This window comes from Myotis brandtii, unplaced genomic scaffold (assembly GCF_000412655.1).
Source record: "Myotis brandtii unplaced genomic scaffold, ASM41265v1 scaffold940, whole genome shotgun sequence".
Classification (NCBI taxonomy): domain Eukaryota; kingdom Metazoa; phylum Chordata; class Mammalia; order Chiroptera; family Vespertilionidae; genus Myotis; species Myotis brandtii.
This window is the reverse complement of record NW_005371877.1, coordinates 1,055,947-1,064,870: the sequence shown is the minus strand read 5'-3', so window position 1 is coordinate 1,064,870 and position 8,924 is coordinate 1,055,947. Positions and strand designations below refer to the sequence as shown.

Genomic DNA, 8,924 nt, shown 5'->3' with positions numbered 1-8,924 from the left:
GGAGCCGTGCAGTGGGGGAACCTGCCTCCTCTCCTCCGCTGGACTTTCCAGCAAATAATAGGAGGGGGCCGATCCATTCTGGGGCCACCCCAAGGCCAGGGCACGGGGGTGGGGGGCAGGCAGGAGGGTAGAGAGCTGAAGGGGACTTGGAGAGGACTGAGGCCCACCCCTCCCTGCCTGGGACAGGGGGTGGAAATGACCAGGGAGGGACCCCCAGCACACAAAGGGAACCTTCTCATTGCAGCTGCTCCTTTTGGGGTGACCAGTGCCTCAAGAGCAAGAGCACCTCTGGCCACCCCTCGTGGGACCTGCATCCAGAGTGCTGGTCCACTAGTGGCCCGGACCACTGTCTCCTGGACAGCACTCCACCTAGTGTCACCTCAGAAACCCAACACAACAGACAAACAGGAGGCAATTTACATAATCAATAATAATAATAATTAACCAATATTAATAAATACTTAAACCTCTAATCCATAGATTGCAAATACAACAATGATAGCTTATTTCTTGGGGAACGGGGTGGGGACAGAGATCAGGAACAGGACTTCCGCTTAAAGGAGGCATGACAGGGACATGGGGCTGTGGGTCCAGAGAACAAATAGAAACAGCCAGAGGGGCAGTTGGGGGTGGGACTCAGTCCTGCCGGGGCCACCCCTCCTGCCAGCTTCCCTAGGGGCCACTCCACATCCTGACCCTAGGACTTCTGAGGTCGGGGACATCTATTCCAAAACCCTTGGGTCCCAAGAACCCCAGTGGGTGTGGGCCAGGGTGGCTGGGCCTTTTCTCCTGCCCTCACTCCCAGGCCGGCCCAACTGGGCCCAAAGCCACCTGGGTTGGGGACTGGCATACCACTTGAAGATACTGGGAGACTTCGGAGGGGAGAGCTCTCCTGGAAAGGGGTGTGCAGGGGGTTTCCCTCCTGAGGCCCCAGTGAGGGCAGGGTAGACTTGGGGGACACGTCCTGCATCACCTAAGGCCCCCCCACCTGTCCAAGCATGGGGTTGGACAGGTGCTCACGGCCCTCCCTCGGCAAAGTGGCCACTCCTCGCAGCCCCTCACCTGTAGTGCACCTGACTTCCAAGTCTGGCCTGGGGAGGGCTGGTAGAGGGAGAGCTCAGAATAAGACCCTAAACCCATCTTCCCTCTGACCAGTGCAGCCAGCATGGCAGGCAGGCGAGCTCAGCTCTTCCTGCCAGACACCCCAGAGGGCGCTCGGGGACACTCTCAGAGCAGAGGGGAGGGAGGCAGCCTCTGAATAGCCTTGCTGAGCCCCTGAAAGTGGGCCTGGCTCAGGCGGGAGTGGGGGGCACTCCACCTCTATCCCTGCTCCGGGACCCCCTGCCTCTGACACTCAAGAGCCCCCTTCACCAATCCTCCCTGTTCTCTACCCCAGCCCCTGGCACACCTGGCCTTGGCAGGCCCAGTGCTGGTCAGCACCTGCCAGGCACAGGCTGGGGTAACAGGTGGTGGAGGTGCCCTCCTTGGCACCAACACGCGGTGCCTGGAGCTGGCAGGGTGGCAGGGACTCCTGGACCACAGCTCCTATGGCTTTTTCTGGCAAGGTTTGTTTTTTTTTTCCTTTTCCCCCCCTTTTTTCTTAAGTAAAAAGTGCACGAAAGCTCGGCAGCCTCTTTGCAACGATCAGCAGTGTTTCCTCAGAGTGGGGCTGGTGGGGAGGGGACCCCGGGCCTGGCAACCCAGCTTGAGACTGAAGGGTGGCCTCATATTGCTTAGAAACGTGTCTCAGTTAAATACCAGACTAAAAATAGAGCTTGGAGGACCACCCTCACTGTTGCCAAGTCATTGCCAGAACGAACAGCTTCAATAAATAAAAAAATCGAAATATTTACTTCTCGATAAAAATCGCAGTAAAACCATTTACCTTCTTTGAATTATAGTCAGGACACCTCGATGACCTCCACGCTGCCCGAGAAGCTGGCCTGCTTGCCCAGGGCGGCCAGCTCCTCGCTGCGGGCGCGCCCCTCCACCATGCCCTCCTCGAACTCCATCTGGCAGCTTCGACGCTTAAATTGCATCTCTGGGGCTGGCTCCTCAGGCCAGCTGGTCCGCGCGTCCTGGGACTCGGCTCTCGCCGCCTCCCGCCGGCGCAAATCACCCCCGCCTGTGCCCTGTGGGCCAGCCAGGCCGAGGGGCGAAAGCTGCACCCCCTGTGCACCCTCAGGGCTGAAGCACCAGAGCCCGTCTGGCGACGGTGTGCCTGGCGAGTCCAAGGGCGGTGCCCAGCCCCCAGGGCTGGCCGGCTGGCCTGGGCCAGGCAGCCCGGGCACCGACAGGGCTGAGAGGCCATGCCGTGGAGTCTGCCGGGCAGTGTCCCCAAAATCCAGGCCGAGGCCATGTGCGGGGGAGCGTGCTGGGGAGCCCGCTGGAGGTCGGAGCCGCCGGCGGGGTCGTGGGCGCAACTCGGTTGCTGCATCTGGGCTGTCGGGGCTGGGCGAGGGCAGGCCTAGTACCCCAGATGGGCTGTCCAGCTTGCAGAGCTTGGAGGCCTCGCCAGGGTCAGGGGCCCCGGGGCCATCTGGTCGCTGGCTGGGGATGTAGGCCGACTTGATGTCTAGCGAGAAGGAGCGCTTGAGGCGGTTGGTGTCCTGGAGGCGGTCGGAGGAGAGGTGCAGGCCGTGCAGGCCCTGCTGCAGCACGCTGGTAGCCGGGGCTGCAGCAGGCGAGGGGGGCTCCCTGCCTGTGCCCCGCTTGCCCTCCCTGGCTGAGCTGGCTGCTGCACTCCCCGTGGCAGCACTCTCTGAGGTAGGTGGTGGCAGTGGTGGCAGGGGGGCTGCAGGGCCTGGGAGGTGCTCGGGCATCCCCGGAAGGGGTGCCCCGTCGCCCTGCAGGGCAGCCAGCAGCTTCAGGCTCCGCTCATACTCCAGCAGCTGGCCCAGGAAGTTGAAGTTGGGCGAAATGGATGGGCGCCGGTCCTTCACAAACCTGGGGCAAGAGGCAGCCGGATGGCCACGGGCAGGCTGTGCATCCACCTCTCCCCGGCCCCAACTGCCCATTGCTGGGCCCACGGCCGCTGTCAGACCCATACGTGCTGGGCTGATTCAGGCCTCCCTCCCCCCTTTCCCTCCCCAGCCAGCCGGCCCTGAACCCTGGGCCCCTCTGATGCTAGTGGGTGGAGGGAGGAGAGGAGGGGCAGACAGTTCCCAGTCACAGAAGGGAAGCCTGGCTACCTGTAGGCGTCGTCTGAGGACATGCCCATGGTCTTCATGATGTAAGCGATGGCGATGGTGGCAGAGCGGGAGATGCCAGCGAGACAGTGGACGATGACTTGGCAGCTGGACAGCTTGGCTTTATCTGAGGGGGGGGGGCAGATGAGTGCAGGAGTGGCCGGTCCTTCCCTCCCCCAGGTAAGGAAACGCACCCTCCCTGCCACTAATAATAGCAGCGACCTCTCAGGGAGCAGCCCCTCCCCCCCCCTCCCGCCCACCAGCCCCAGGAGTGGGCGCAGGCGCCTCCCTCACCGATGAACTCGATGGACTTGTCCAGCCAGGGCAGCAGCTTTTCACAGTAGTTGTCGTTGATGGGGATGCGCATGAAGCGGCTCTCGCAGATGAAGTCCGGCTTGGGGCAGGAGTTGCTGGCATTGAGGACATAGCTTATTCCGTTTTGGGTCATTAGATCCTGGAGGGACAGGGGGGGCAGGTTGGAAGGGGGCGCAGCTGGCAGGACCTTGGGCGCCCAGATCCCAGAGCCTCAGAAGTCGCCGCGGGGCTGGGCCCCGAAGCCCCGCCCACTTCCACCCGGGAGCCCGCAGGCCTCTGCCAGCCCCGCCCACAGCCTGCCTGGCTCCCAGGAATTTTAGGGCAGCCTGGGCGGTGGCTTTACCCTCTTCCCTCGTCACCATTTAAAAAACACGGGATTCTTTCAGCGCTGGCCAGGGGCCCAGTGACATCAGCGGTTCGGCATGTGGGCTCTGCCGCTGAGGGGGCAGGGCACTACTTCCTCGCCCTGCCCTGCAGGGCCCTTCCCCCAGCCCGGCTCTAGTCTTGCGGCTACCCCTTGGGTCCTCCAGTAACCCCAACCCGTGCTCATCCATCCCCCCATCGGCCTTCAGCTCCCTCCTCCCCCTGCCGCCTTCCCCCTTGGCCTGTGCACACACCTTGTTCAGGACGTCCTTCTGAGAGCCCAGGTAGAGGTGAGGCAGGATGCGGGTCAGGCCCACACTGGGCACGGGCAGGCAGGGCTGGGAGAGGCTCACAGGCAGCAGGGCAGCAGGCTTGCCCTCACAGAGGCCGGGGAAGCAGGAGGAGAAGGTGGCAAAGCCCCCTGCAGTAGGAGGAGCGAGGAGCCGGTCAGGCAGGCTGCTGGCTGGGGCAGGAGAGAGCCCAGGGCACTGATGCCACAGTGTCCCAGCCACACCCAACCTGGCCCCACGGCCAACCCTCTGGCTTGAGCCCTGGTCTCAGCGCTGGGAGCTGGAGGCCGTCTCCCCACCCCCACGCTGCAGCTTGAGCTGGTGCTGTGCACCTACAGCCCCTGCCTAGCACGCCCACATTCCTCCAAGCGCTAGTCAGGGGCTGGCCCCACTGGGGACGCCACTGTGATGCTTGTAAAAGTGGGGTCGAGGTGGCGGTCAGCACAGCACACGAGGGCCCAGGCAGGAGCAGGCTCCCAGGCCGTGGGTGTGGATCACACAGCTCCTCCATACCTGTGGCCGGGCCGGGCTGGGCCTCCACCTCTCCCCCTGGGCTGATGCAATACCTCCCTGCCTCCATCTGGCTGGGAGCCCCAGGCCAGGCTTGGGTGCCAGGACCAGGAGGCAAGAGCTTCTGAGGGGCCTCCCCTCCTCCTGGGCATGACATCACCCACTGGAATTGGCACAGCCCACAGGGGCATCTGCGCTCCAGTGGTGGCTTCATTCCACCAGCAAAGACCAAGGAGCTGGGCACCCTGGGGACTGGGAGCACGCAGGGCAGGCAGCAGGCACACAGACTACATGTGGCTGGCACGTGCACTGCCACCGTCCTGCACAGCACATCTGAGCCCGGGGCCAAGGGTCAGAGGAGGGAGCCCCCCACTGGCCGGAATGACCTGGTGGGGTTCTTCCCTGGGGTACCCCTGACCCAGTGCGTGACCTCGGCAGAGCTGTTCCTCGTCCTACGCGCCACACGGCCAGGAGGGGGGCTCAAAGAGAATGACGGTGATGACACACTGAGAATGGACTCGCTTGCACCAGCCTGGCTGGGTGCCCAGTGGCCACCAGCTCTTGGTAGAATGAGGAAGGCCTGCAGGTGGCACCCTGGGGCAGACTGCACTTCTGGGGACATAAGCCCCAGGGCACCTTCCCTGCTCCCCGCCCAGCAGGCTGCTATTTCTGGTCTCAGTGGACCAGTCCATCCAATGAGACAATGGGGCTGAGGCCTACCCTCTCCAGCTGGAGGAGGCAGCAGAGTGAGGTGTGGTCTCCTGCCCTGGTCTGCAGAAGATCTGGCTGATTCCCAAGGACAGACACCTGGGGGCCTCAGCCTTCACCCCGGCCCAGCTGCTCCGAGTCCAGTCTGTGCCATCCCCAACCAGAGTGCCCCCTGCCCCCCATGAAGGGGCATGACTTTGGGGGGCATGGGGATGGGGGGCCTCCAGGCTAGGAAGTGGGAAGTGCTAGCCTTGGAGGTCCCTCCAGGAGAGGAGGCCAAGCTGGGTCCTGGGGGTTGGCTCCTGCTCACCACCCAGAGCCAGGGACCCCTGGTCCAAGGGGGGGGGGGTCCACCAGGAGGTCCTCCACCAAGGAAAGTCTGCACGGTTCACAGCCTGCCAGTCTTTGCTGCAATTCCTCAGGTAAGGCCCCCACGACCCACCTGGCTAGAGCCAACTGGCTTGGGGTGTCCCCTCTGAACCCCCTAGATGCCAGGTCAGAGCCGCCCAGGCTCTGGGGAGGGAAGCAGTGGCAGCTGACTCGGATCTTCCGCAGGTCCCCGCACTCCCAGACTTGGGCAGGCGCCCCTACCTACCCCCAGGCACCCCGAAGGGGCCTGAGGGGCTGCGGCTGGTCTGCCCTCACAATGCAATCCTGGACAAACGCGCGCCTAGACGCCGCCCCACCCGCCGCCTCCCCAGCCCGCATTCCGCAGCTGGTGCTGGGCCAGGGCCGCTGCCGCTTAAAGGGCCAGGCTCCCCCCCAACCTCCCCGCTGACGTCACAGCCTAGCGGGGCGGGGGACAGGGAACTGGGGTCCCAGCAGCCGATTCTCGCACCCCAGTGCGCCTCACCCCACGACCCTCTCCGGCTCTGGACAACCTCCCTATGGCGGTGGAGGTGGGGGAGGGGGCAGGGGAGGAATGGGGGGCGGAGGGCTCCCTCCAGCAGTGCTGTCCTCCTGTCCCAGCGCTCCTCAGCGCCCTTCATCCTTGGCCCAGGGGTCAGTCTGCCAGTTCCAGCCTCTGCCAACCTACCCCTGTGCTGGGTTCCCCTCTTCCCCCCTCAGCCAGTCTTTCCTATTCTCACTGCTCAAGGGACTGCTCGCTTCCGGGTGGGAGCTGTGGGCAAGGCCAGGAGGCTGTCCCCATGTCTGGGTCCTGATTTGGGGTCCCTATGAGCCCTCCTTATACCATGAGGGTCATGATTTCTTGACCCTCAGAGAAATCATGGCTTGGCTCTCAGAGAAATGGGGCAAATACTCTAACCTTGCAGGGTGGGGCAGCGAGAGCGGGAAGAGAGGGCCAGGGGGCACAGTCAGGTCCCGGTGAGCCCTCCTGGTGCATTCTAGCTCAGGCCTGCCCTGCCAAGTGCGGGGTGAGGGGCCCGGCCCCCTGGTGGGAGACAAACCACTAGAGGCCCTGGCCACCTCCCCATGTCCCCAAAGCTGCCCTGGGACCCTCTTCCCACTCATGCTAGGGTGCGTGTGCACACACTGCCAGCTCCTGGCTGGGCCCTCGGAGAATTCCTGGCTGCCCAGGACACCTGTACAAAGCCCAGACATCTGACCTCTCCACACCTCCCATTCCACCTGCCTGCCAGAGCCCCTGGCACACACAGGGCAGGGGCAGGAGCACCCACAAAAGCCTGGTCCTGGGCAGGGAAGGTGCATATTCCTGGGACAGGCCAGCCCCACCCATCCCAGGGTCCTGGGAGATGGATTCTACAGAGGTGCCTCAGGAGGAAGGAGCCAGCGGAACCACTGTGGGGTGTGTGTGTGTGTGTGTGTGTGTGTGTAGGGGCTTCCCAGCCTCCAGACTGGCCTGGCTACTTTGGGAAACAGGAAACCATGGGGACCTCTGAGGACCACCAGGCAGAGGCCATGCTCCAGGGGCTGTTGCCAGGCATCCTGCTGGGCTGGAGCCTCAGGGGCCCTCTCGATGGGGGACCCGTTCTGCTCAGACGGGTTTCTAGAGGCTGAAGCCTGTGACCCCTCCTTGGGACAGTTGCTGGGGGCTGCCAGCCGAGCCCCCACATCTTTGCCTAGATTTCTCCCCACTCCCACCACAAAAGGTATTTGCGGGTTTCCTTCTGTTCACCTCTTCACCTGCTAGTGGAGGGGGCCCCAAAGTGTGGGGGCCCAGGGGAGGGGACGGTGGGGCCCCAAGAACTACAGAACCACTGCCCCAGCCGACGCTGATCTCTGGGCTTAGAGAGAAGAATAGGGGTGGATCCATCTGGAACCCCGACTCCTGGATGCCCCTGCCCCCCTCCCACCCCTCAGCCAAGCAGACAAGGGAGAGAGGCCGAGGGAGGGTGTCCTGCATCCCGCCAGCCCTGGGTGCTCACCTGTGAGGATGGCCACGCTGTCGAAGCAGCCGTCCAGCTTGCTGAGCAGGATGGAGAGGAAGCTGTCTGCAGCCAGCACGCTGGCATCCCGGGTGCTCTGGTCATAGACAACCACGTCCTGCGGCTCCTCGGCCTCTGCCTGGGGCCATGAACAGAGGGCAGAGGTCAAGGCACCAGCAGGAAGGGGCTCAGGTGATAGGAGGGAGGGTCGGCTGCCACCTTGCTGCCTGAGGGAAGGGCAGGCACCCGACCACCCACCTTCTACCTGAACAGGTGTAAACACCCGTGGCTACACAGGCAGGCCCTCAGAGCAGCAGAGACAGGGACACTGGTCCCCATGCCACCATGTCCAAGAGTGAAGGGAACGAACACTATGGGTGTCCGCTGCGGCCAGACCCCGTGGAAGAGACAACGGTGGCTGTGACAGGTCCCCAGCAGCCACACATGCAGGGCTCACAGTTGCAGGACGGCACAGCCAGGGCCTGGGCTGGCTCTCACATTGGCCAACATGAGGGAAACCATCCCCAGAGTCCCCGGGAGGCACATTTTGGGGATCTGAAGGCCAGGCACCTTTGGGTCTGGCTCTCCTCTCCCTGCACCCCCAGCCAGCTAAGGGGAGACAGGGCTGCAGCAAAAGCCCCCCAATTCCGGAGGCAGCAGCTGGAGGCTGGGCTCCACCTGCCCTCCTCCCCCTCCCAGTGGCCAGCCTGGGGGCCAGATGTTCAGCAGCTTTTGCTTAGAGAGAGGCTGATACGCCCACCACCCAGCGCTCAGCCCTTAAGCCAGCAGAGCTGCCAACCCCAGCCCGATGATGTCACCGGCAGCCAACGGGATTGCACTCTGGCAGGGAGTCCTCGCTGGGGGTGATTAATGGCCGGATTCCCCTCATTGAGGCTGCAGGGAGCCCGTCTGGGTCAGCCTGTGGGGTGGGGGCTCTCACCTGGGTCCTCTCACAACAGGCTCTGCAAGGGGCAGGGCCTGTGCCCGAGAGCTCCCCACAGCTTCCAAGACCGCTGGGCATGTCACCCCCACCCCCATGAGAAGTGCCACTGCTTTCCCAGGCCACTGGCCCAAGTTGTCTGTCCCTCCCCAGCTGGACTTGATGCCACTGGGAGCAGAGACAGGACTGTCCATTGCAGGTGACCCAACATTCTTGGGAGCCACAGAGAGAATTCTGGGTCACTCAGGACTCGAGAGGGGAA

General features: G+C 63.7%; 1 protein-coding gene across 1 annotated transcript in view; it reads right to left on the bottom strand.

Annotated features, from left to right (window-relative positions):
• Positions 1-1,901: 1,901 nt before the first annotated feature.
• DUSP8 (dual specificity phosphatase 8) overlaps positions 1,902-8,924 on the bottom strand; it is an 8,324-nt gene continuing 1,301 nt past the window's right edge. The window contains exons 2-6 of the mRNA XM_005885941.2: positions 7,723-7,861; positions 4,121-4,287; positions 3,483-3,642; positions 3,192-3,315; positions 1,902-2,946 (exon numbers count right to left, since the gene is read on the bottom strand). Of these exons, the coding sequence (XP_005886003.1) occupies positions 1,902-2,946; positions 3,192-3,315; positions 3,483-3,642; positions 4,121-4,287; positions 7,723-7,861 (1,635 nt within the window). The remainder of the gene's footprint in view (positions 2,947-3,191; positions 3,316-3,482; positions 3,643-4,120; positions 4,288-7,722; positions 7,862-8,924) is intronic.